Source organism: Dermochelys coriacea, chromosome 20 (assembly GCF_009764565.3).
Source record: "Dermochelys coriacea isolate rDerCor1 chromosome 20, rDerCor1.pri.v4, whole genome shotgun sequence".
In the NCBI taxonomy this organism is placed as follows: Eukaryota; Metazoa; Chordata; order Testudines; family Dermochelyidae; genus Dermochelys; species Dermochelys coriacea.
The window spans coordinates 1,067,300-1,091,627 of record NC_050087.2 but is presented as its reverse complement, the minus strand read 5'-3'; the positions used below and the strand labels follow the sequence as shown (position 1 = coordinate 1,091,627).

At 56.8% G+C, this 24,328-nt stretch overlaps 1 protein-coding gene across 1 annotated transcript; it reads right to left on the bottom strand.

The window, feature by feature from the left end:
* Window positions 1-1,899: 1,899 nt before the first annotated feature.
* On the bottom strand, window positions 1,900-22,344 carry TAMALIN (trafficking regulator and scaffold protein tamalin). Its single transcript, XM_038378965.2, has 8 exons — window positions 22,158-22,344; window positions 12,477-12,526; window positions 6,862-6,916; window positions 5,939-6,041; window positions 5,088-5,181; window positions 4,362-4,428; window positions 4,209-4,275; window positions 1,900-3,956 (listed from the first exon to the last, which is right to left on the bottom strand). The coding sequence occupies exons 1-8, from the start codon at window positions 22,335-22,337 to the stop codon at window positions 3,493-3,495; spliced, it is 1,080 nt and encodes a 359-aa protein (XP_038234893.1). The 5' UTR covers window positions 22,338-22,344; the 3' UTR covers window positions 1,900-3,492.
* Between the last annotated feature and the right edge of the window lie 1,984 nt (window positions 22,345-24,328).

Genomic DNA, 24,328 nt, shown 5'->3' with positions numbered 1-24,328 from the left:
GCCCAGCTCGGTCATTGACCTGTGACCTCAGGCAAGCCCCTTTGCCTCCTTGGGACTCAGTTTCTCCATCTACTTCCCTGGCTCCAGCACTACAGCATCTGCTAGCCTCACACCCCCTGTGGGGCAGGACACCTGTCCCTGCTGTACAGAGGGGACCCGAGGCCGGGAGAGGCAGAGTGGCTGGCCCAGCAGTAGAGATGGGGACTCCATGGCACAGCAAGGAATTTCCCAGCTCTCCCCCATCCCAGGACCCACCAGGAGGCCCCCAAACTTGAAACTCTCCCAGTGGGGTTCTACGCCCACCTCTGCCCCAGCAGGGTGGGGTGGCGCAGCCCCCAGCCAGGTGCGTTCTGCTATAAAGACAGGGCAGGCGCTCCCCACACAGGCAGTTGGTGCTGCACCGTCATTCACCGCCCACCCCTCCCCAGCACTGCGTTCCCAGGCCTTGGCCAGGGAGTGAGCCACCAGAGCAAACAGGAGCCGCAAAGAAAGCGGCCGGGGGCTGGCGTGAGCAGGAGGGACCTGGGCTGGTCTCTGGAGAGTGCCACACGGATAGGATGGCTCCGGGGGCACCACACATCACCAGCCCTGGTTGGATCACCATTGCGCCATCTGCAGCAACCCGCCCCTGAACCGCCACTGCTGGGGCTCACTGCTACCTCCACCCTGCCCCATAAGACGGCCCCTCCCCCTCCATTCCCCCCAATTACCAGCTGTACCTCCAGCAGGAAGTTTTCCACAGAGGGAGGCCCATGGCACTCGGGTGCCTTGCTGCAGCGGGCTCTGATGAGCCGGGGTGGGCCCCAGCCTTCCCTGGGCAGCTGCGTGCCCCCCCCCCCCCACACACACAGCCGCGTCCCTGCCCCAGGCTCTTCCTCCTGCTGCCTCAGGGACTGGCGCTCCGATCCAAAATCAACTCCCAGTCTCCAGGTGTAACCCTGGGCAAGCTGCTCAGTTCCCCACCTGGATGTGAGGGGGTTATCCCCCCCTTTGTCTGTTCAGACTGGAGCTCACTGGGGCAGGGCCTGACTGTGCATCACCTGGGCCCATGGAGCTTGGCTTTCAGCTGGGCCCTAGAAGCAGGAGCAACATCCTTGTTACCACCCATCCCCCCCGCCCCCAGGTCTGTGTCCACCCTCCTGCACATCACTAGCCCTGTGGAACCCCCATCCAGGAGCTGGAGCAGCCTAGTCTGTGTCCAGCTGAGTGCAGGGCTGGCTTGCAGCCCCATCACGATGGGAAGACCTCCCCAGAGTCCACTCCTTGCCCTAACATTAGCTGGGTTGCTGTGGATGCAGGGCTATTTTAGGGCACGGCCCACATGCAATTAGACCGTTAGCCACAGGAACACCGGGTCCCAGCTCCAGGCAGAGCTGGAGGAGAGCAGCTCCCAGCAAGGGGCTGGCCTGAGGCACCTGCAGGCTGGGAATTCGGAGAGCAGACCCCACTGACAGTAGGAGGAAGCCTGTCCTGATCAGCAGGATCCGCCTCTCCCACCCGCCTCCATTTGATTTCATTTACAGTGCAGGAAGGGCTGCTGCACATTGTCAGTTTCCATCCCGTCTTTGCCCCCCAGTGTGTGGGGGGGTGACTGTGCTGGAGAGCGCTTATCCAAGGGCTAAGCTTGGCCCCCCCATAGACACAGACACTCATGGGGGGGTTAACAGAGAAGCTTAATGGAGACATCCTCTGAGCCACTCAGCCCATGCAAAGCTGACAGGTGCATGGGCTGGGAGTCCGGACACCTGGGTTCCATAGCCAGGTCTGCCACTGACCCCAGGGGAGCATCTTCTCACCTCCCCGCTCCTCCGACCCACCCCATCCCCCTCAGGGGCACAGAGGGTTCCCCATCTCTGGGAGCAAGCAATCCAAGGTGAAAGTACAACAGCCACACGCGAATGCAAAACAGTCTCATTGTATTGATCAGAATCCGTGCCAAGCATTTTAACAGTGACATCCGTGTCTGTACAAAACCTCACTTCCCCCCACCACAGCTAACCACACCCGTGTCCCAGCCGCAGCCCTGCCCCACTCTGCTGTCTAGTGCAGCTTGGGGGATGGGGACTCCATTTTAGAGCCCTCACTTGCTGAGCCACCCTCTTCCGTGGCTATTTCCTGAGATAAGAACCAGCTTTGCTGGGAAGTTCCCCTCTGCTCCGTGGAACCAATTTCTCTCCCCTCCCCCTGCAAGAGGGACTGAGCACATGAGGATGGAGACATAAAGCCTTTTCCTGAAGGGCTGCAAGTCACCAAGAACCCAGAGTCCCCCTCAGCCATACAGCCCCATCCTGCTCCCAGGCCAGGGCTGTCCCTTTGCGCTGACTCCTCGGCCCAGAGAACAGACATGCCCCAGTAAGATGCTAGCTTGCCTCTGGGCCAGCCATCCCCAGGGTCTGATCCTGCAGGGTGCTCAGCAGCCTGGGTATTCTCTCCCGGCCACACAACAGCCTCCACACTGCAGTCTAGCACGTCCCAGGCCAGAGTGACTAGCAGTTCTGCTGGCGTCAGGAGGTTACAAAGGGATCTTCCATCTCAGGCCTAATGCGTCACCGGGCTGAGCGGTGTGGTGGAGAGACACGGACAGCCCCACGGTTCAGTCACCTGTGGGCCGAGAACCGGTGCCAGAAATGGGACTGACAAGAGCACCAGACTTCGCAGGAAGTCACGCAGAGCCCTGACGTTGCAGAGACAGGAGGAGGATGTGGCTGGAACAGAGCAGAGCTGCTGGCTGCCTTCCAGGGGACCCCACACTTTTCTGGGCCAGGAAGCTCCCTGCTGCGTCAGGGGAAGGGCTGCCTGCTCCGAGATCCCTCTGACTACAGCTCCATTTGGAGCACTTGTCGTGGCTGCTGCGAGCCTCTGGGGTAGCACCAGGATCCCCCTCTTCCCGGGACAGCCCTGGCCCCCTGGAGACACAGGGCAGGGGCACAGCCAGCTTCTCCCACGCCTCATGCCGGAGGCGCTGCCTGGGGAAGGAACAGTTGCTCTCTCCTCCCACAGCCTCCCTGCCTCAGGACAGAGCTTGTTTTGATGCAGCTTCAAACAGGCTCTGACCCATCAGCACATCTGTTCCCCACTTCCCCCCAGCTACTGGAGGGGTTTGGTCACATGAGGCCTGGAAACAAAGGGCCCTTTCCCCCAGGATACCTGAAAAATCACCCCTAACCGCGCAGTGGGGCCCAGCTCCCTCCTCCAGCAGTTCCCACGAGCAGGCACCCAGGCTGCCGCTGGGGCTAGATCCAGCTCCTGCTGTCCACCCATCCCCTTACGCGTTTCTCCTTTGGGGTGGGGGGAGCGAAAATCCCCTCTGCCCTTCACAGCAGAGCCTCCCCCCACCAGCACTGAAACCCAGGCCCTGGCCCCACGCTCTGCCAGGGCGCTGGCACCACTCGGGATAATAAATAAATAAATAAATAAACCAAACTTCTTAAAACTTGGCCACTCTGTGGCCCCCCATGGCCTCTGTGTCCCCACCTCTGCAGCCAGCACCCCCTACAGGTGGCTCTCCTCCTCCTCGAGAGAGCGGTTCAGTCCTGGGATGAACTTGAGGAGCCTTTTCCGGAAGCTGGTGTGTTTGCTCTTGCGGGGCGTGACCAGGCAGTTCTTTTGGTCACCTGGCCGGTCCCAGAAGTGGCCCACGGCCCCATGGCTGCTGCTGCTGCATTTAACGCTGGCACTGCGGGTCAGGGCGGGCCGGCGCTGGGAGAGGGCTGGGGGGGCGCTGCCCCCATCCTGCCCAGGGTGCCCATCCAGGGAATCGGCCGAGTCAAAGAAGCAGGCCTGGTAGACAGAGTCCTCGCTCTCCTCGGTGGCGGTGCTGACGCAGCTGGACGTACTACCTGCGTCTAACAGCATCTTCCCAAAGGAGATGGAGCCGCTCGTGAGCCCAGCGCTGTGCAGGCAGGAACGGACGGATTCTAGCGTGTCGTAGATACTGGGGTCTTTTGCCACGATCCCTGGGGGGACGAAGGGCGTTAGAACAGGCCAGGCACTGGGACGCACAGTGCAGCGGCCAGCCCAGGAGCCAGGCAAGAGATTCGGGGACTCGGCCACCAGACTAGTCCCCTCCCCGACTGGTCTCAGCAGTTCCCAGATGGTCCCATTTAGCCAGCACTCTGGGTATGAGAAAGGGGAGGTTCCCACCCTGCTCCAGCTGCTTTCCACTCCCACAGCAAAACATGTACCCACAGCCCAGCACCCCCACTCACCACGCACCAGCCTCTGCTCCTGGACCATCAGCGAGCGGTACTCCCCCCACTTCTCATACAGGCTTTGCTGCAAGACAGACAGGCCAGTTAGAGCCGCCCGGTGGGGACCTGGCTGCGGATGGGTGGGTCACTCACTCCAGGTCACAGCCTCACCTTTAGGTACTGCAGCCGAGCCTCCAGCTCTGCTCTCCGAATGGACGTCCCGTACAGCGTCTCCAGCCTGCAAGAGACAAGCTTCCAGTAGTGATCAACTGAATCGCAGCTCCCCCTGGAGAAAGGGGGTCCCCCTGCCAGCCTCCCCCGCCCCACGACAAAGGGGGTGTTCTCTGAAGACGCCTCCCCCAAACCCCTGCAGCAAAAGGTCATTTGACGTTTTTTCAGCTCTCCAGAGTTCAGGCCAGCACAGGAAACCTTCTCACCAGGTGGGGTCCTTGGGCTGTCCTGGGACCAGCTCATCCACCTCCTGCCCCCTGGGCCTGACATAGTCCCGCAACAGAGGGCTCGTTACCAGGCAAAGGGGGCAGAGCTGGAGCAGGCTCCCTCGCAGCCAGGGGCACTCCAAGGGTGGCCCATCCCCCGCAGGCTACGTGCCCCCCAGTCAACAGGGGATGAGCGGGAGCTGCTCTAAGCAACATGCTGGGTTCCGGGAGCCAGGCCACACCAGGGCAGCCCTCGGTCCCTCTGAGGCAGGGGTTATTTTCTGAGGAAGCCGGTTCCCGTGAGCACTGGCTGCTTCTGCCTGTCCCCCTGGCCTGGCCCCATCTCCGGTACAAGCCAGCCAGGCTCCAGAGCACTGGGGCAGCGGATCCCCACCTCCCACACGGAGCATGGGAAACGCACCCCAGGCCCAGCTCTCCGGGGTGGCTGCAGGCATCTCACCTGAGCACGTTCCCAGAGGCCTTGATGATTTCCACGATCTCACGGTGTCGGACACCCTCCACGTTCAGCCCGTTCACCGCAGTGATGGTGTCTCCTGCGAAGTAGACAGAGCATAAGAGCCGCCCACACCTGTGGGCACGAACATCAGCTCAGTGCCCCCGCAGGGGACTGGCTGACACAGCTGCACCCTTCCCAGTCCCATGGATCTCCAACACTAACCCCGAGCTCTGCACAAAGGGGGTAGGGAAGCCTGAGCCACATGGCACAGAAGAGACTTTCCCCAGGTTAAACTCAAGGCACAACTGGACAAGAACCCACAGTCCTGGCTCCCGGCCACCACAGCTCTAACCACTAGCCCCCAACCCCTTCCCTGGGCCAGGGACAGAACTCAGGAGTCCTGGCTTTCAGCTGGAATCTGGCTGGCTGGGAGCATCACAAGAACCGGCCCATGGCAGAGCTCAGAGCTACCCCACCCCAACCTGTCTGCTCCTGGAAGGCCCCATGCCCCCAATGAAGTTTGCAGAGTCACTTCCTGCGCTGGGCTGCACCAGGCAGTGGCATGTGTGGTGACATGATAAGGTGGGGGACACTGCCTGTGTGCCTGGCACCCGCCAGGGGCTGCATGCAAACAGGAGCGATTGCGAAGGGCAGTGCTTTTGACTTTCCCCTCACACCTGCCCCTGGAAGCCAGGACACCTGGGTCCCTCAGGCTGCTGGATGCCTTGGTCCTACCCCTGGTTTGGACAGGCCCCCCGTGCAATCATGGGCTGGCCTCCCCCAGCTCCATATCTCATCCTGCCCTGGTGTGAGAGAGGGGACCGAGCTCCGAGGAGCTGCCGCGACGCACTTACCGGGTATGAGCCCTGCTAACTGGGCTGGGCTCCCCTCGTGGACCCGGCAGACAAAGGTGAACATTTCCACGCTGTTCTTGTCTTGGTGGTGGAGTCCATAGGTCTGGAATGAGCAGCCACCACCAGTTTGTTAGTGGGAGGGGCTGAGCGAGCCCTGGCCGGCCAACTAGATACACAGGAAGCCTCCAGCCCCGAGGTTAGCACCATCCATCTCCCAGCGCCACGTTACCTCCCCAGGTCTCTACTGCTGAGGATCCAGGGGCTGCCTACGCTCCCTCCCCCAGCTCCGCGTCCCTACACCAGCCTCCTGCACGTCAGGAGCCACCACCCCAAACGATCTGTATTTAACCAGCATTTGCATAGTGCTTAGCAACGCACAGCAACGGGGGCCCCCACATGGGCCCCCAAACCCAGTCCGCTCCAGATGGCTGCTTTGCGTGAGCTGCCGGCCCCCTCCTGCCATCTGAACCGTGACTGAATCGGGGGCGGTTTCTGTAACTTCGGCATCATCACAGCTAAAAATAAACTCTGGCTCAGAGGCAGTTTAAAAATACTGTAAATGCAGAGCATGGTCTGAAACCAGGGCAGCTCCTCCACCCCGCGAGCGCGCTACTGCTCTGGGGAGCAGCACTGCCTGCAACAGCCGATCACGGCCACAGGGCAACCCCACCCCCATGCCCGAGAGCTCTGAACGGCTGCGCACTGCTCCGCTGGGGCTGGGCACCTACACCGGGCCGTGTGGCACACTAGCTGGCCCCCAGCACCACCAGCCAGGAGAAGTGGCTAGGAGAGGCAGCCTTTGGTCCCCAGGGGGCCTGCCTGGCCAGCGCTGCCTGGTAGAACCATGATCCGAATCCCACTTCGGGTCGATTTTCTTAGAGCAAGTGCCAGCTGATTTCTCTGCCCTCGGGGAGGGCACTCACCTGGATCTCAAACCCAAACGTCTCCTCTGCCTCCTTCTCCAGCGTGATCACCCTCCTGGGGAGAGAACGGGTCATCAGCAGCGGCCCGAGACTCCCCGTTCCGCCCTGCCCCGCCCCACCCATGGCCGCGTGCCCAGAATGGAGCCATGGCCCCCAGGGCAGCGTCTCACCCATGTCACTGCTACTGTTCACTGCAGCACCGGGGATATCCCTCTGTCCCCCAGCGGCGTCTCGGTGGCAGGGAGCACCGCTACCAAACTCAACGCCCCTTGTCACAAAGCGCATTCAAATCCCAGTGACGCTTCCTCTCTCCCAGGGGCCTTGAGCCAGTGCCTGAGGCGCAGAAGGGTTAAGTGACTTGCCCAAGGTTACACAACAGGTCAGTAGCAGAGCCAGGACAAGGACCCAGGAGTCCTAGCTCTTGGTCCCCCTGCTCCAGGCACTGGACTGCAATCCTGCCAAGAGCAGGGGCTAGAACCCAGGAGTCCCAGCTCCTGGATTTAAAGCAGGAATGATCTATTTGAGGCCAGGGCCATGTTTAATTGTGCAGCTTTCCCAGCAAGGGGCGGGCGGAGTGGTGGGGGGGAAAGAGACAGCGACACAGATGTGATTACTTCAGCATTGGCCCAACCCAGAGCTGAACCCCCCCCACCATCACCACGAAAGGGGAATCCACCCTGACTCTCCCTGCCAGGCTCTGTGTCCCAAGCCTCAGGCCGCACCCCGCAGGCCACCCCGTTTCATAGCTGCCCCTGGGTTGGCCCCACCGCTCCCCAAAGCGTGTTATTTAACAAGCTGCGTAAGCATCTCCTGCCCGCAGCTCAGCGATTACGGCCCAAATGGGTTTATTCCCGTGCTTCAGAACAATGCAGCAGGCAGGCGGGCAGCAGGAAAGCGCGTCGTGCCCCTTGGCCAAGCAGCTGGTTCAGTGTTTTCACTGAATTAAAGCCGTCACAGAACACCTCCCTTCCGAGATTCAGTGCGAGTCATTGGCCTTCTCCGGGGCTTCAGGGGGTGCACAGATAAAGGAACTATCCGCAAACCTGGAGGAGCACCGAGGATAATCGCTGGTGTCAGGAAACAGAGTCTGACACTGTCTGGTGCTGTGATCTTGGGAATGTTCCTTAACCTCTCTGCACCTCATGTCCCACCCCCACCACTGAAAATGGGGATAGTGGTGCAGCCCTGGCAGAAAGCCTTGGAGGACATGACATGGGATGGCTCACAAGCCCTGCCCCCCCCATGTGCTGCCCAAGGGTTACCATCCTAGTCTCTGCTGGAAGGAGCCTGGATTGATGGCAGGTTTCTGCTGGTCCCATTTCTGGCACCCAAAATAGTGGGGCTGTGATTGGTTTTACTTTCCCCAGGAGGCGACTCGTCTAGGGCACTCAGGATCTCTGTTCCAGCGTAGCTACTAGGGCAAACCCCCGGTTTTGACACTATACTAGTGTAACACATTTATGAGGGTAAAGCACCACTCACACTAGGGCAACAGACCGCCCCCATGTCTGGGCTCCCAGCGCGGACACGTAACCCAACTGCAAGCCCCGCTTTAAAGCCAGCGGCTCTGTGTCGCCAGCAGAGATTCCCAGGCTCCTAATGCAGACAAGCTCTTCAGTTTAGAATTAACCCAAGGTGCCCCTTCCCGAAGCGGATGCAGCTTTTCCATGTGTAACCGGCAGGAAAACAGCTGCACTTCCAGCCGTCCCATTGATTCTATCGAATGGCCATGCCAGCCCCACCGAGGGGACAGCCCGAGCCCCTGGGAAGCAGCAAGTCTGCGGGGGTCGTGTAGGGTGAGTTAGGACACCACTGCGTACAGCCGGTTTGCAGCCTATGACAAATCAGGTCCCAAGCACCACCTCACACTCCAGCAGGACTCCACGCTGAGGAGCCTGAGGGCTGAGATTTTTCCAAAGCCCTCTCAGAGTCCATGTGTGAGAGACAGTGACTCAGCTGCCAGCTGAATCCTTCTGGTACTTGGATAATTAAAGCCGGCTTTGAATTTCTCTTACATGCACCACGGAGGCAGGAGAGGAGAGACCTCGCTGGGTCAGAGCCCAGCCCTTGCAACAGCAGGAGTCAGAGTCCTAGGAGGGGAAAAGCCCCCATCACACACCTGGTTTGCACCGATCAGGCAGGACAGCAGCAGCCGCCACCAGCACAAAATCTGAGGGGCCCTTTCCCAGCTCTGGTGTCAGCCTTGGAAAGGGAAATGATCCCCACACCATCAGGTTGCTGGCAATCCAGAGACCATTGACAATCTCACCTGCGATGTGTCATGCCTGCCCCATAGCAGGTACTTAACAAGCTCTGCTAGAGGGCCCCCAGCCACTCATCTGGCTCATAATGGGTCTTATTTAACTTGGGAGAATTTCACCCTCTGGTAAAGAAAATTCATCATTTCCCCCTGCCCCCATGTAATCACCTGCCACGGCTAACTGCTCAAAATAGCCTTTATTTATAGACTCCTCTTTGTGGTTCAAACAATGCTTCTGCAACTCGTTCATTGCTGTCACGGCCTTGCTAAAGGCCCAGTCCTGAGCAGAGCTTGCAGCTTCCAACCTGGTGGGACTGAGTGGTGAACAGTCACCCTGAATCCCCAGGAAGGCAGAGAGAAAAGCCAGCAAGTGAGCAAATCCAGCGCTCAGAGAAGCTGCAGCCTTCTGGGGCTTTTCAGCTTTTTGCCCGAAGCCCAAAGGTTAATGGATTTTCCTGGCACGCAGCCTTGGTTTTATGATGCAGGCTGGATTTCTGGGCATGCTGGGGATCCACCCTGTGGAGTGTGTTCAGATCCTCTGACAGTCAGGTCCTCGGCCCTGCAAGGCCCCCACCCTGTGTGCTCTGATCCCTTGCTGACTGCATACCTTTCCAACACCTTGGTGTGCAGAACTATCCCACTGCGTAGAAAAGATAGGAAGTATGGCAAGAGACCACCCTGACTTAACCAGGAGATCTTCAGTGATCTAAAGCTCAAAAAAAGAGTCCTACAAAAAGTGGAAACTCGGTCAAATTACAAAGATGAATGTAAACAAAGATTAGAAATGGACAAAATTAGAAAGGCCACGGAACAAAATGAGATCAAACTAGCTAGGGACATAAAGGGTAACAAGAAAACATTCTACAAATACATTGAAGCAAGAGGAAGACCAAGGACAGAGTAGGCCCGTTACTCAATGAGGGGGGAAAGACAACAGAAAATGTGGAAATGGCAGAGATGCTTAATGACCTCTTTGTTTCAGTTTTCACCAAGAAGGTTGGTGGCGATTGGACGTCTAAGATAGTGAATGCCAGCGAGAATGAGGTAGGATCAGAGTCTAAAATAGGGAAAGAACAAGTCAAAAATTACCTAGACAAGTTAGATGTTTTCAAATCACCAGGGCCTGATGAAATGCATCCTAGAATACTTAAAGAGCTGACTGAGGAGATATCTGAGCCATTAGCAATTATCTTTGAGAAGTCATAGAACACGGGAGAGATTCCAGAAGATTGGAAAAGGGCAAATATAGTGCCCATCTATTAAAAGGGAAATAAGGACAACCCAGGGAATTACAGACCAGTTAGCTTAACTTCTGTATCCCGAAAGAGAATGGAGCAAATAATTAAAATTCAATTTGCAAAACACCTAGAAGATAATGAGGTGATAAGTAACAGTCAGCATGGATTTGTCACGAACAAATCGTGTCAAACCAACCGCTAGTTTTCTTTGACAGGATAACAAGCCTTGTGGATGGGGGGAAGCAGGAGATATGGTATATCTTGACTTTAGTAAGGCTTTTGTTACTGTCTCGCATGACCTTCTCATAAACTAGGGAAATACAACCTAGATACCGAGATGGAGCTACTATAAGGTGGGTGCAAAACTGGTTGGAAAATCGTTCCAAGACAGTAGTTATCAGTAGTTCACAGTCAAGCTGGAAAAGCGTAACAAGTGGCGTCCCACAGGGATCAGTTCTGAGTCCAGTTCTGTTCAATATCTTCATCAATGATTTAGATAATGGCATACAGAGTACACTTAATGTTTGCGGATAATACCAAGCTGGGAGTGGTTGCAAGTGCTTTGGAGGATAGGATTAAAATTCAAAATGATCTGGACAAATTGGAGAAATGGTCTGAACTAAATAGGATGAAACTGAATAAGGACAAGTGCAAAGTGCTCCACTTCGGAAGGAGCAATCAGTTGCACACGTACAAAATGGGAAATGACTGCCTAGGAAGGATACTGCAGAAAGGGAGCTGGGGATTATAGTGCATCACAAGCTAAATATGAGTCAACTGTGTAACGCTGTTGCAAAAAAAGCAAACATCATTTGGGGATGTATTAGCAGGAGTATTGTGAGCAGGACATGAGAAGTAATTCTTCTGCTCTACTCCACGCTGATTAGGCCTCAACTGTAGTATTGTGTCCAGTTCTGGGCACCACATTTCAGGAAGGATGTGAACAAATTGGAGAGAGTCCAGAGAAGAGCAACAAAAATTATTAAAGGTCTAGAAAACATGACCTATGAGGGAAGATTGAAAAAAATTAGGTATGTTTAGTCTGAAAAAGAAGACAGGGGACATGAGAACAGTTTTCAAGTATATAGAAGGTTGTTACAAGGAGGAGGGAGAAAAATTGTTCTTAACCTCTGAGGATAGGAGAAGCAGCAATGGGCTTAAATTGCAGCAAGGGCAGTTCTGGTTGGACATTAGGGAAAAACTTCCTAACTGTCAGGGTTAAGCACTGGAATAAATTGCCCAGGGAGGTTGTGGAATCTCCATCATTGGGGATTTTTAAGAGCAGGTTGGACAAACACCTGTCAGGGATGGTCTAGATAATACGTAGTCCTGCCATGAGTGCAGGGAACTGGACTCTCAAGATCCCTTCCAGTCCTATGATTGCATGAACTCCCACAAGGCCAAGCTACATGTTGGTCCCCAGCCCCAACGGCCCCTTAGCAAATCCACCTGCCTCCAGCCAGGGGAGCTAGTAACAAATGGTACTCTTCTGAGGCACTAATTGACTTTGCAGCTCAATGCTGGTTCACTCCTGGCATCCCCATTCAGCTTGGCCCGTTCCCAGGGGTTGAGAGCACAGAAGGAACTAGCGTTCCTGCCCAAGCCCAGTGCAGCTGCGTTTGGGGCGCAGAGGGAACATTTAAACTTCCCTGAAGCTTTAGGAATTCATGAAACTTCTCTGATATTAGGCTGTTTGTTTTTTTTTGTTTTGTTGTTAGTTTTTTGTTTTTTTTTAATTAAAAAAAACCCACACACCACACAATTAGCCTCCCTCCCTGGCTGGCAGGCCACCATGGGGTTGTTTCCCTTATCCCCTGCCCTGGCCCAGCCCCACAGACCACAAGCTGGTTTGCATGCCTGATCTGGGACAGCTGAGGAATGGGCACCACCTGGCATGACAGCCACAACCGGGGGAAGTGCCCTTGATTGTTAATGGCCGACACCCAAGAGCTGATCAGAAACCAGAGGCTGCTTTTTATGAGCCTGTTGAGATGCTAACGAGTAGCCAGAGGCTGGTCTGACTGGGAGAGGGGGAAGGAGGCTGCTGTGCTCAGAGGTCAGAAGAGACTTTTGCTGACCCCGGTTATTGTTTGGGCTATGGAAGCAGTGTGGCTTACCGGTGCTGCTCCGGGGACTGGCTCAGAGGTTTCCATCGGAATCCAGAGCCCTAGGAGAGAGTGAGAAAACAGACCAACGTTAGACAGGCCAATCCCTTCCTCCCTGCGCTCGGCGTGCAATCGCAGACGCTTCCACCATGGGACCCCAGAGCATTGCTGCAGAACTGCCAGGTGACAGAGCACATGGCCCTTCCATAGCACCTGGCAGGTGAGCCCCTGAGCCCCCTAACCCCGCTTCCCTGCCCCCGGGGAAGGCAGCCAGGCTGGGGCTGGCAGAGAGTGAGTGACCTGGCCCAGCGATCATGGCTAACAGTGTGGCAGGGATATAAAGCCCAGCAAGCTGGGGGATGACCTCAGTCTTGTTGGCCCCTGCTGGAGCCAGGACACGGGACTGAAGGGACCCTCAGGTCTGACCCAGCCCAGCCAGTCACAAAGCTAGTCAATGGCTGGGCCAGGCACCAGGGATCCCAACTGCCAGATGGAGAGCCAATGCCATCCCGGGCCCTAGCTGCAGGGCACGTGTGAACGTGGAGGGAGGGGCGGCAGGTTCTGCCTTCCCACAGGGCTGCCACCCAGCATACAGTGAGGTTCCACGCTGTGACACGTCTCTGAGTACCCAGGGGACCTGGGCAGAGCTCACCTCTACCCAAGGCCACCAAAACAGCTCCCCTGTGCCCCACCTTTTCCCAAGCCACAGATTCACCAGGGCACAATCACTGCACCAGTGTCAGGCGCAACCAAGCGTAAAATCTGCCTCCCCTGCAGCTCCAGCGGGCTCTTAGAAAGGGCTCAAGGGGCATTGGGAAGAGAGGCCAGGCTCTGCCCCTATGGAGCTGTTCGAGGTCAGGCAGCCACCCCCTGCCCAGCTGCTATGTCCCAGGTGGGCACCAGCAGACACTGCCCAGCTCAAGCAGGTGTTTTAAGACCCCTCCCAATGTGGAGCCCCCTGCTCTCCAGCATCCGCCTCCCATTCCATGACCAGTGGAGCCCCTTAGCGGCTGCCCCGATGGGGAGTGCCAGGCTGCAGCAGCAAGACAAGACACAGCTATTTACTCCTGAGCCCGGGTCAGCTGACACCCGTCGGCAGGGCTCTGGCTGCGGCACCAGACTGAGCAGTGCAGACCCAGGGGCTGTAGCCCAGGCTCTCCGCCCCAGGCCCTCTCATGGTTTCAAAGCCAGGGCCTGACCCTGATCAGTTCCACTACAATGTTCAATCCTGCAGCTTGAGTCAGCTGACCCAGCCAGGGCTCTTTTACTGCAGGGTACATGGACCTCGAACACTGCAGGTACTGCCCGAGCCTGCGACCTGCCAGTGTCTCACAGTATGCAGCCCAGTCACTGCTCGCATCACGAGACTTGCCAACTGCCCCAGGAGGTGTCAAGCCAGCCACGTCCTGGCTCCATTCCCGCCCCAGCCCGATGCTAGGAGCAGATCTCGCAGCAGGGGGCACTGCCCCTTCGGTGAGATGAGACACCAAAGTCCCGCGGTGCTTTCAGATCCCATTGTGCCTCTTCACAAGAGGGACAGCAACCTCGGGAAATTTTAGCTGGGCAATTACCTGCCCTCCTCCCCCCCCAGCTTTCCTAGTCCTGTCTGCAGGGAAACGGTGCACTGGATTCCAGAATGTGCAGTGCGGATGGGTCATTTCAACAGTGGCTGCACGTCACCCCAGACGCAATTGCATTTTGGTAGCGGAGCAAGTGTCACCTTGACAGAGTTCTTGAAGCACTTGGGAACGAGATGTGCTACAGAGGACAAACAGCAGGCCCTGCTCTAGCCACAAGAAGACCCGACCAGGCCAGGGCTGCACCAGGGGACAGATCAAATCATGCTTTGATTAAGGCTGGAGCTTGCATCTGTTTAACACTTGTCCCCCGTTCTGACGTCAAACGGAATCGCTGGATCCTGTCACGTTCTGTACATTGCGTGCCATGGCAAGCGCTTTGTGGGGCTGGAAGATGAAAGCCCCGTGGACAGAAAGCCCTCTTTGTTTTACTCTAAAGTCAGATTTTTAATGCAAAAATTCAACAATCCCCCTCATTGTTGATCATTTAAAAAATGGGGAACCAACGCCTGACAGGAGGCAGTGGCAAGGCAGATGAATTAGCATAAATGGATCCCTCCAGAGGTGGGCGACCCCAGGACCCATTTCATAGTCAGCCGTAAGAATTTCAGATATCTTGGCTGAGGCACAAACAGCGGCTGACTATAAAGACGGGGCTTTGTCACCAAGTGTCTTTTTTTTGCTGCTCTTTGGTTCAACCCGATCCCCACTCGCAGCGGCCACAAAGCAGACAGCAGGTTTTTATTAAACTGCCTTTGAAAAGCCCAGCCGCCCCCCACCCCACACAAGTGGAATTCGGTTTGAAAATAAACACGGGCTAGAACGTTGCCCCAAGCTCCCCGGATCGCCGGCCAAAGCCTCTGTCTTCCCCCGCAGCTTGACTGTACCCTCAGCCCAATGTACCTCTCCCACTTAGCACCCTCGCAAGTTGGGCTCATCTTCCTTTCTAACAGGTTTCAGAGTAGCAGCCGTGTTAGTCTGTATTCGCAAAAAGAAAAGGAGTACTTGTGGCACCTTAGAGACTAACAAATTTAAATTTGTTAGTCTCTAAGGTGCCACAAGTACTCCTTTTCTTCCTTTCTAAGGCTGGGTCAGAGAGAAGGGCTGCCCCACGGGCTCTGCTGGCTGGGCTGCCACCTACCAAACGCCACCCTGGCCAATTCCATGGTGCTAGCGGGCAGGATGGGTACGCACAGCCAGCCCGGTCAGGGACGTCGCTAAGACGCGAGCTGGTCAGCCAGCTGAAGCCCAGGGAGCCCCTGCAGCCACCAGATTCACCAAGCTCCTGCATCACGGGAGAAAAGAGCACAGAGAATAAATAAATACTCCAGAGGCCTGGCCACAGCCCTTTCTGAGTGGAGCAGAGCGACGCAGCTTCAGACGGCAGCCAGCTGGGAGCTGCTGCTTTATCTCCAAAGATAAAATTTACACACACACCCCCATTTGGTCCCTGGCAGAATCAAACAATTAAGCAGCGACCATGGACCTGGTGTTGCCCCACGTAATTAAACCGACTCTTGTGTAAACATGTGCTTCCAACATGTAGCCCAAGGCAGCACGGACAGACACCACGGCCTGGGGGTGGGGGGCCATTGTTACTTCTGCTGGGCAGGCATGCGGGTAACCATCATAGAACCATAGAATATCCGGGTTGGAAGGGACCTCAGGAAGTATCTAGTCCAACCCCCTGCTCGAGGCAGGACCAATCCCCAACTGAATCATCCTGGCCAGGGCTGTGTCAAGCCTGACCTGAAAAACCTCGAAGGAAGGAGATTCCACCACCTCCCTAGGTAATGATGGGTCCCACCTGCCAAGTCTATTCTCCCCAGCTGGGACATGCTGGAGTCAGAGTGGAAATTTAATCCCTTCCCCCTCTCTCCCCCCCCAAAACAAGGGAGGGAGCTCTGTGCTCCGAGGAGCCAGGTGCTGATAAATTTACATCAAAACTGACCATGCAAATGGCTCTGCACCTCCTATTGAAATCCAGGTTTTGAAAGTGAAATGGGCCAGTCCTGCTTCCCGACAGCTCCATAAACAAACCACACGGTTCATCCACTCGCCAGCAGAGCTGGTTTCCTGCCTGGGGCTAGAGGCAGCAGCGCCTGGGTGGGGCCTGGTTTGCCACTATCCGGCTTTCTTCACGTTTCTGCACAGCTGAGTCTCAGCCTGGTATACCCCAGACCATGCACACAAGAGCGCTCACAAGCCACTGGAGTGCAACTGGCTCAGGGGTGACAGGCAGCGTCAGGAGGCAGAACAGTGCGGGGGGGGTTGAGTGGGGGAGATTTGGGTAAAGGATCAGGGGAAGGCAGGCTGTTATCATTAGCATCCTAGCAGAGAAGTGCTGGGTCTTCCCACTGTGACCTGCCCAGAACACACATCTCTGTCCTCCAGAGGTGCTGAGGAGCTAAATGGCATAGACCCAATGCACTGTGCAGCCAACCCCCTGGACACATACCCCGTGCTCTGGGGATTAAGCCCCAGACACACTGAAACCCTGTTCTGGCTGATGCTTGCTAGGTTGTATTTCCCTCTGGCACCAACAAAAGGCCTGCTGTCCCCTTTGCACTTTGGCAGCCTTTTGACTGTTCCTTCTGCCAGCTCCAGGACTCTGCATTGAGTCAGCCCTCCTGGGCTTGGAACCCACTGCTCCAGGAAGTCCCACCATTTCAAACATGATGATCAGACCATGAAGCCATCCCCTCCAGCAGTGACCCCCCCCGCCCCAGGAAGTTTGATGTGGAAACTATTGCACCCCACCCCTCCTCACCAGGAAGCTAAGAGTGCAACTCCGCAGAAGCTACATCCACGACCTCCTAGTTTAACTTCGAGTTTCTTGGCAGAGCATCAGCCTCTAGATTCACTTCTCTTCTGAAGATCTTTGCATCACTGGCCTCTCGGTTCCCCCTCCCTCTGCCCCATCTAGCCCCAAGCCACTTTCAGGAAGTTTCCTCTGAGACTGAAAGTCTCACTTGCTTTGAGGGATGGCTAGGAAAGTTTGTGCAATGCCTCTGAGTGACGTCTGTCTGTGCCCCGAGCGCCAGCCTATGGCTCAGCATGGAAGGGGCGTCCCCCACAGCTTGAGCTGCCAGGAGCCTGAGTTACACCCAAGAACGAGTGCGTAAAGCACACAGAGTCCTAGAAAGAGAGTCAGAGTGTAAGGCCAAGAGCTCCCACGCTCCGGGGGGACCATAGCATGGCCAGCTGAAGGCAAAAGGGCCAGTCTGCCCTGCTAAGTCAACACCCGCTGCCTTCAGAGCCCTCTCGGGTGCCTTCCCTCCTGGCCACACGAGTCAATACTCCAGTGACTCTCTCCTGCCGGCCTCCAGCACATCCTGTCTGATCTGCCTCGCTCAGACTTGTGGTCCTGGCCTAGTGCTCAGAGCCGGCACCAGCAGCCTGCACCCAGTAACACCCCACTCCTGTTGCACTCTTCACCCAGGGGGGCCAGAGGAACATGCAGAGTGGTATTATCCTGCTTTCCGGCTGGGGAAGCTGATGTGAAGGGGACATGCCCTACTCAGGGTCACAGCCAGTCAGCAGCAGTGCTGGGTGCTGACCTGAGAGCCCTGACGCCCAGCTCTGCACCAACGCGCAGCCTGCGCCACGGGGGGCTGGAATCTGAGAAGATGCTGTTTGAGCGACAGGTTGGTGCGTCTGTATCATTCACTTCCAACTGGTTCAGCTTGTGACACAGGAGTTCTCAGCTAGGGTTGCAAACTCAGCTTTCTACGTGGGCACCGAGGGGGGGAACAGCATAACTTCGCGGATACATAAATCCCCCACAACCGCATGAGATTCCAGCATCCGTATTTAGGCGACAGATTTTCTGTCTTGGCAGGAGACAAGAGAATCCGCTTTACTCTTCGGCAGCTCTTGACATCTCCGACTATACAGAGAGCGCCTAAAAACCACCCCCACCTCAGCAAGTTACATTGATGTGGCTTAGTCACAGAGATCAAAAATGCAACTAGACATGGCTTCCACACCTCTGTTCCTGACCTCACACACGTTAGCCACCTCATTGAGAAAAGCTTATTAAAAAAGGGAACCTGAGAAGTCATTTGTTTTTGTCTCCCCCACCAATTGTTTCATGATGTTCCTCACTTCCTGGACAATTGCGTCACCGTGTCCTGAAGCGGTGGTGACACTCTGATACCCAGAGCCAAGCCTGCTGCGCCATCACAGGCACCCCCAAAAGATACAATCACATGCTCCCAAAAGTTGATCGCTTAAGAACTTGCAGCCTCTGAGAGAGGACTGCATTCACAGCTCCTGGTGATCAGCAGCTGAGTGTTTCCAGGCTGCCATGGGGGTGGGAAAGCTGGGCAGGAAGCGAGTCCTTATTTCTCCAGTAATGCCTTTTTTCTCTCTCTCTCACTCACTCACTCACACACACACACACACACCTCCAGTGCCTGCGTCTCACTCTGTAAAAAGCACATAACTGACAGGTGAACTCCCCGCTAGAGGATATTACTAAGGGAAGCAAGTGGTTTCAACAGCTGTCAGAAGAGGACTGAACACTGGACTGTAGCCAACAACCCCAACAAGGGGTGTTCACACTAAAAACACAGCCTGTGTTCTGATCCTAACCCCCATCCCATCCTGTGCTGGGTCTAACTTGGTGGGCATTTTTTTGGACCCGTCTTTGCCTGCAAAGCACTAGTGCTGTAGGAATGGTATGAAAAACAGCATCCATTGTCCCAAGGTGACTTAGGCGAGCGTTAGAAGTGTTCTCGATCCTCATGCTTCTGGCCATGGCTGCCAGCAGGGGTCAGGAAGGAATTTCTCCTCCTCTGCTTGTCACTTGGAAATCTGCACAGCTAGGGGACGTTGTGGGGTTTTATGGCTTCCCCTGAAGCACTGGCCACAGGAAATTGCTCCAAAACAGGTACTAGCTTCCAGTTCCTTTCCAGGTGGAATTTAAGGGGTTTGATGTGACCTGACTAAAACCCTACAGGTTGAGGGATATCAAAGGCAACTATTGATGGCAAGTTGATTATAGGTACAATTTATATTGTGAGAGACAGCGTCTGTTTTGGGGCGGATGGGAGAGAGTTATGGCAGCTTGTCCCTATGCTCATTGACTTCTAGCACGTGCACAAGCATCCAGAGCCCTGAATAAGTGCTTTTGACACAAATACATGCTGAAGAGATAGGAATGCTCACACTAGAGCAAACTGTGGGCTACGCTCCCGTAGTTCTGCCGACTCGGCCCTTTCTTTCCCACTGACAGCCAGTTCTCTCTGGGCAAAGTTTTGATAACTTGGTTCAAGACATAGCAAACTTTTTAAACTAAGACATTTCAAACACTTCACTTGCCAGCACCCTAATATTTACTCTCCCATCATGCCCAGCAGATTAAGCCAGTTACCAACTTAAACCCCAGTTTTGGAAGCAATCCTTTAACATGGAATGCCAGGATTTTTTTCCAAGGACCAGCCTAAGTCAGTTGACAGCCTTAGACAGAACGTCTCTCATGCCACGAGGGGCGAAGTTTCTTAAAATTATTTTCCTCCATGTTGTGTAAAAATTTTCAGTGACCCTGGCCACATAACGAGCCTAAGGTGTTCTCTTTCCACTAAAACATGTCATGTCAGATTTAAGCCCCACACTTAAGCATCATGTATAATCAGCTTTTACAGAGGTCAGTGGAAATTTTTTTTTTTTAAAAAACATGAAAAGAGTTTCAGTGAGAAGTTAGGTTTAAACCCAAACAACTCCCTGCATTGTTTGCAACCCAAGCATTGTGGCACTGGGCTAGGGCATGAAAAGCTGGTAGCGAAATGACCTAGAGATGACTATAACAAAAGGAAAACCAACCAGTTTCTTCATTGTCTTTGTTACTGGTCCTTTGTTACTGGTGAGAGGCAGGCAGGAAGGAAACCAGCAGAGAGCCAGAACTGTTTCAGATCTTTGTAAAGCTTTATATCTTGAGTTTAACCCATCAGCATCTCTTTAAGCATTAAGTGGAACATGCCACTGATTTATATGCAAAAAAAGTTACCCTCCTCCCCAAGTTACACAGAACTCCAGCCATGTAGAGTCTGATGATCAACAAGGGGGACAAGTTGTCTGCATTGACCATCTGCTCCCAGGAACTGCCCGCTCAGAGCAATGGCCCTTCTAGCCCAGTGTCCCATCTCCAGCAGGGCCCAGCAGTGGCTGTTTTCAGAAGACACGAGAAAGCCTGTAGGGAGCAGGTACAGAGAAGCCTGCCCTGTGGAGGCTGCTCCTCCCTAATGCCCACCCTTCTGGGGTCAGTTCAGACCCTAAAGCAAGAGGATTTAAACGCACCCATCTCAGTGGCCCCAGCAGCCCCACAGGTTCCGGATGCTCTTGAAGGGCTGAGTCTCAGTTAGGGGAAACTTGCCCTGGGGGTGCCATAGGGCCAGGGTGGCACCACACACAGGAGGGACGTGCCCAAGAGCTGGCAGGTCCCTGGGGGCCGAGGGGAACCCATGGCCTTTCCCTACATCCCACACACCGTGGGTGGGGAGGTGACGCATTGGGACAACACAAGGTGCTGGCTGCATCCCAGGGAGGAGACAAGTCAGGGAGCGTCACGCGGGGTTTGGTCCATAGCTCATGGGCCCCGTGGGGTAGGAGGTTCAGGGGCAGGGTCCATTTGTACCTAATGGGTCTGGTGGGGTGGGGGCTGGTCTCGGTCCCAATCCTGGGAGGGGGTGCTCAGGAGTGGGGGTGGGGTTCAGTCCCAGAGCAAGTGGGCTCCAGGGCAGGGAGGTACCGGGGGGCATCAGGGTGTCAGTCCCTACCTAGCAGGCTCAGTGAGGTGGGAGGCTTGGGTGGCAGAAAGGGTTCGGTCCAGGGGGGATTTCGGCTTGGTCCTGTTCCCAGTTCGGTCTGTACTTAACAGGTCTGGTGGGGTGGGAGGCTCAGGGGCAGGAGGGTCTGGACCCCAGGGGCTCGGTCCCAGCTGGGTGGTGGGGGTGGAGCTTGGCCTCTGTTTGGTCTGTATCTTGCGGGCCCAGGTGGATGAAGGGGCCCTAGGTGGCAGGAGGGTCCAGACCCCAGGGGCTTGGTCCCAGTCGGGGGTGGGGGGAAAGGAGCTCAGTCCTGATTTGGTCCATACCTAGTAGGCTCGGTGGGGTGGGAGGCTCAAGGGTAGGGTGGGTCGAGACACTCTGGGGCTCGGTCCCCAGACAGGGGGGCTCGGTCCCAGTTCGGTCCGTACCTTGCGTGCCCGGCCGGGGGATCCAGGGGGCAGGGAGGGTCTAGACACTGTGGGGCTCAGTCCCAGTTCATTCTGTACCTAGCAGGTCTGATGGGGAGGGAGGCTCAGGGGCAGGAGGGTCCAGACACTGGGGGGCTGGGTCCTAGTCAGGGGGTGGAGCTTGGTCCTGATTCGGTCTGTATCTTGTGGGCCCGAAGAGTGGGAGGCTCAGGGGCAGGAAGGGTGCAGACCTTGGGGGGCTCGGTCGGGGGCAGGGTCTAAGAGGCAGGGAGGGTGCAGACCTTGGGGGGCTCGGTCCCTGTCCCGGGGGTGGGCGCTCAGTCCCGGTCCGGTCCGTACCTAGCGGCCCGGTCGGGGAGGGATCTAGGGGGCAGGGAGGGTCCGGACCCTGGGGGGCTCGGTCCGGTCGGGGAGGGATCTAGGGGGCAGGGAGGGTCCGGACCCTGGGGGGCTCGGTCCGGTCGGGGAGGGATCTAGGGGGCAGGGAGGGTCCGGACCCTGGGGGGCTCGGTCCGGTCCGGGAGGGATCTAGGGGGCAGGGAGGGTCCGGACCCTGGGGGGCTCGGTCCGGTCGGGGAGGGATCTAGGGGGCAGGGAGGGTCCGGACCCTGGGGGGCTCGGTCCGGTCCGGGAGGGATCTAGGGGGCAGGGAGGGTCCGGACCCTGGGGGGCTCGGTCCGGTCCGGGAGGGATCTAGGGGGCAGGGAGGGTCCGGACCCTGGGGGGCTCGGTCCGGTCCGGGAGGGATCTAGGGGGCAGGGAGGGTCCGGACCCTGGGGGGCTCGGTCCGGTCCGGGAGGGATCTAGGGGGCAGGGAGGGTCCGGACCCTGGGGGGCTCGGTCCGGTCCGGGAGGGATCTAGGGGGCAGGGAGGGTCCGGACCCTGGGGGGCTCGGTCCGGTCCGGTCCGGTCCGTACCTTACGGGCCCGGGGCAAGGTGCCCCCGGAGGCCGCCAGCGCCCGGTACATCTCGGCCGCCCGGCAGCCGCCCAGCGCCGGGAAGGGGCCGCCCCCCGCGGGGCCCGGGTCCAGGGCAGCTGCGCCCCCCGCCGCATCCTCCTCCTCGGGCTGGAGCCGCCGCAGGCGCCGCAGGGTCATGGCCGCGCGTGGGGCGCGAGCCGCCGGCGCACGAGGCTATATCGGCCCGGGGGGGGGGCGTGGCGGCCGGAGGACACGCCCACGGGGAAGGGGACACGCCTCCTTCCACACAGGCCCCGCCCCTTTCCACGGGGAACCCCGCTGCGCCACGCCCCCTGGGCGGGGAGACCACGCCCCTTCGACCACACCCACGATCCCGCTGCAGGGGGAGGCCACGCCTCCTTCCACGGACGCCCCGCCTCTAAATATGGGAGGCCACGCCCCCATCCTGTAAAACTCCACCCTGTGGCTCACCGCGCCCCTTCGGCCAGTAAAGCCATCCCAGGAGCCCACCTGAGATTCCATCCAGGGAAACCCCTCCCCATTGCATATAAACTCCACCCCCTTCAGGACACTCCTCCCCTAGACACATAGACCCCACCCTCAATGTTTGCAATTGCGAAGGCTAGAGGCTGGGGAGCAGTCATGTTTATTCCCTGAGCCTGGGGCATCCGGGTTTCCTCCTATTTAGGGGAGGAATCCAACTCCGGTGGCCAGAGTGTGATCCCACGGCTGCTCTCTTGCCACCCCGTACGTGGCAGCTCATGCACTCTTGGACAAGAGTGCTACTGGTCTTTAGCTATGCACGGACGAATCTCAGCGCTGCCAGGGAGCCAAAAATCATGTCCTTACAGAGTGGAAGCCTCAGTGGTCAAGAGTCTAACTCGCTAACCTCAGGAGCCCATCACTGCACCTGCTTCCTTGTCCACTTGATTGTAGATCCTGGACCAGGCTCAGCAGCCCACTCGACCAGGCTTTGCCTGGGTTCCTCCGCACATCGTGACAGCATCACAGACAATAACCCAGCCCGAGAACTGCAGCGCCTAGCCTCCAGGATCCAGAGGCCAGCCTGTGGTTACAGAACCTGGATGTCTAAAACCGAGCTCAGCCGGTGACCGTTTTACTCAAGTCAGACATAGGCCTAACCACAGTGACCCTTGCACTAACAGTGCAGCACTGAGCTAGCTTCTTTATAGGAAGCATCAAAAAGGAGAAGTGAAATACAGAAGTGCAGAGCCATGTTCTCCCCCGGGACACACACACGAGGGTGTGAGCTGCATGCGCCCATTGAACTGGACACTTGCTGACACACTCGTATAACCTTATTAAGGGTTATAGTGTGTGAAGGGGACACACACATGTGCCCCCTTTTGGACAGGTGGGGAAACTGAGGCAGAGAGCACTTGGCAGCCAGGTGTTCAGAGATGCCGAGCATCTGCTGCACCTCTGAAAGTCCGGGGTCTGAATGACTTGCACAGGGCACACAGCAAAGCGATGCCAGCCAAGAAGAGAAGCTGGGTCTCCCATCACCTAGGCTGGTGAGCTAACCACAGGAGCTGCCACTTCTGTAGCTTTAGTCGCTGTCCTGGACTCCTGTGATGGAACCCAACCCAGATTTTTCTAAGGGACACCAGGGCTATGATAGCTGACCACCCCGCTGCTCTTCCTGCTTCCCCAGCACTAGTCTCAGTGGTCACTCTGTTTTCTCTCCCACCTGTGCACAGGCTATGCAGTGCAGAGAGTGGGTAGAGCCAACCGTGTTATCAAAGCCAATCTGGGATCAGACATGGGAACACCCTTTGCATTTCTGTGGTGCCTTTCATTCCCAGGGCTCAGCAGACATTCACTATGTAGGCCTTTCCACATCCCTGTGGGAGCAGGCCCGGGCTAAATTCATAAACCCTCCTGCCAGACTTACGCTGTGCTTTTCAGCCAAGTGGCCCAAGGACCTTCCCCAACACAGGTATCCCCTCTCCACAGCGGGGAGGGGACTTGCTGAAGGTCAAACAGCAAGTCAGGGCAGTGGAACCAAGATCAAACTCCCAATCTTTAGCACCATGCACTGGACTATGCTGCCTGGCATCTCCCCTACCCCACTTCCTGCAGCGCTGTCTGCTGCTCCCCAGCTTCGTACTGACCCATGCCTAGCCTGCCTGGCTGCCTATCCTGTC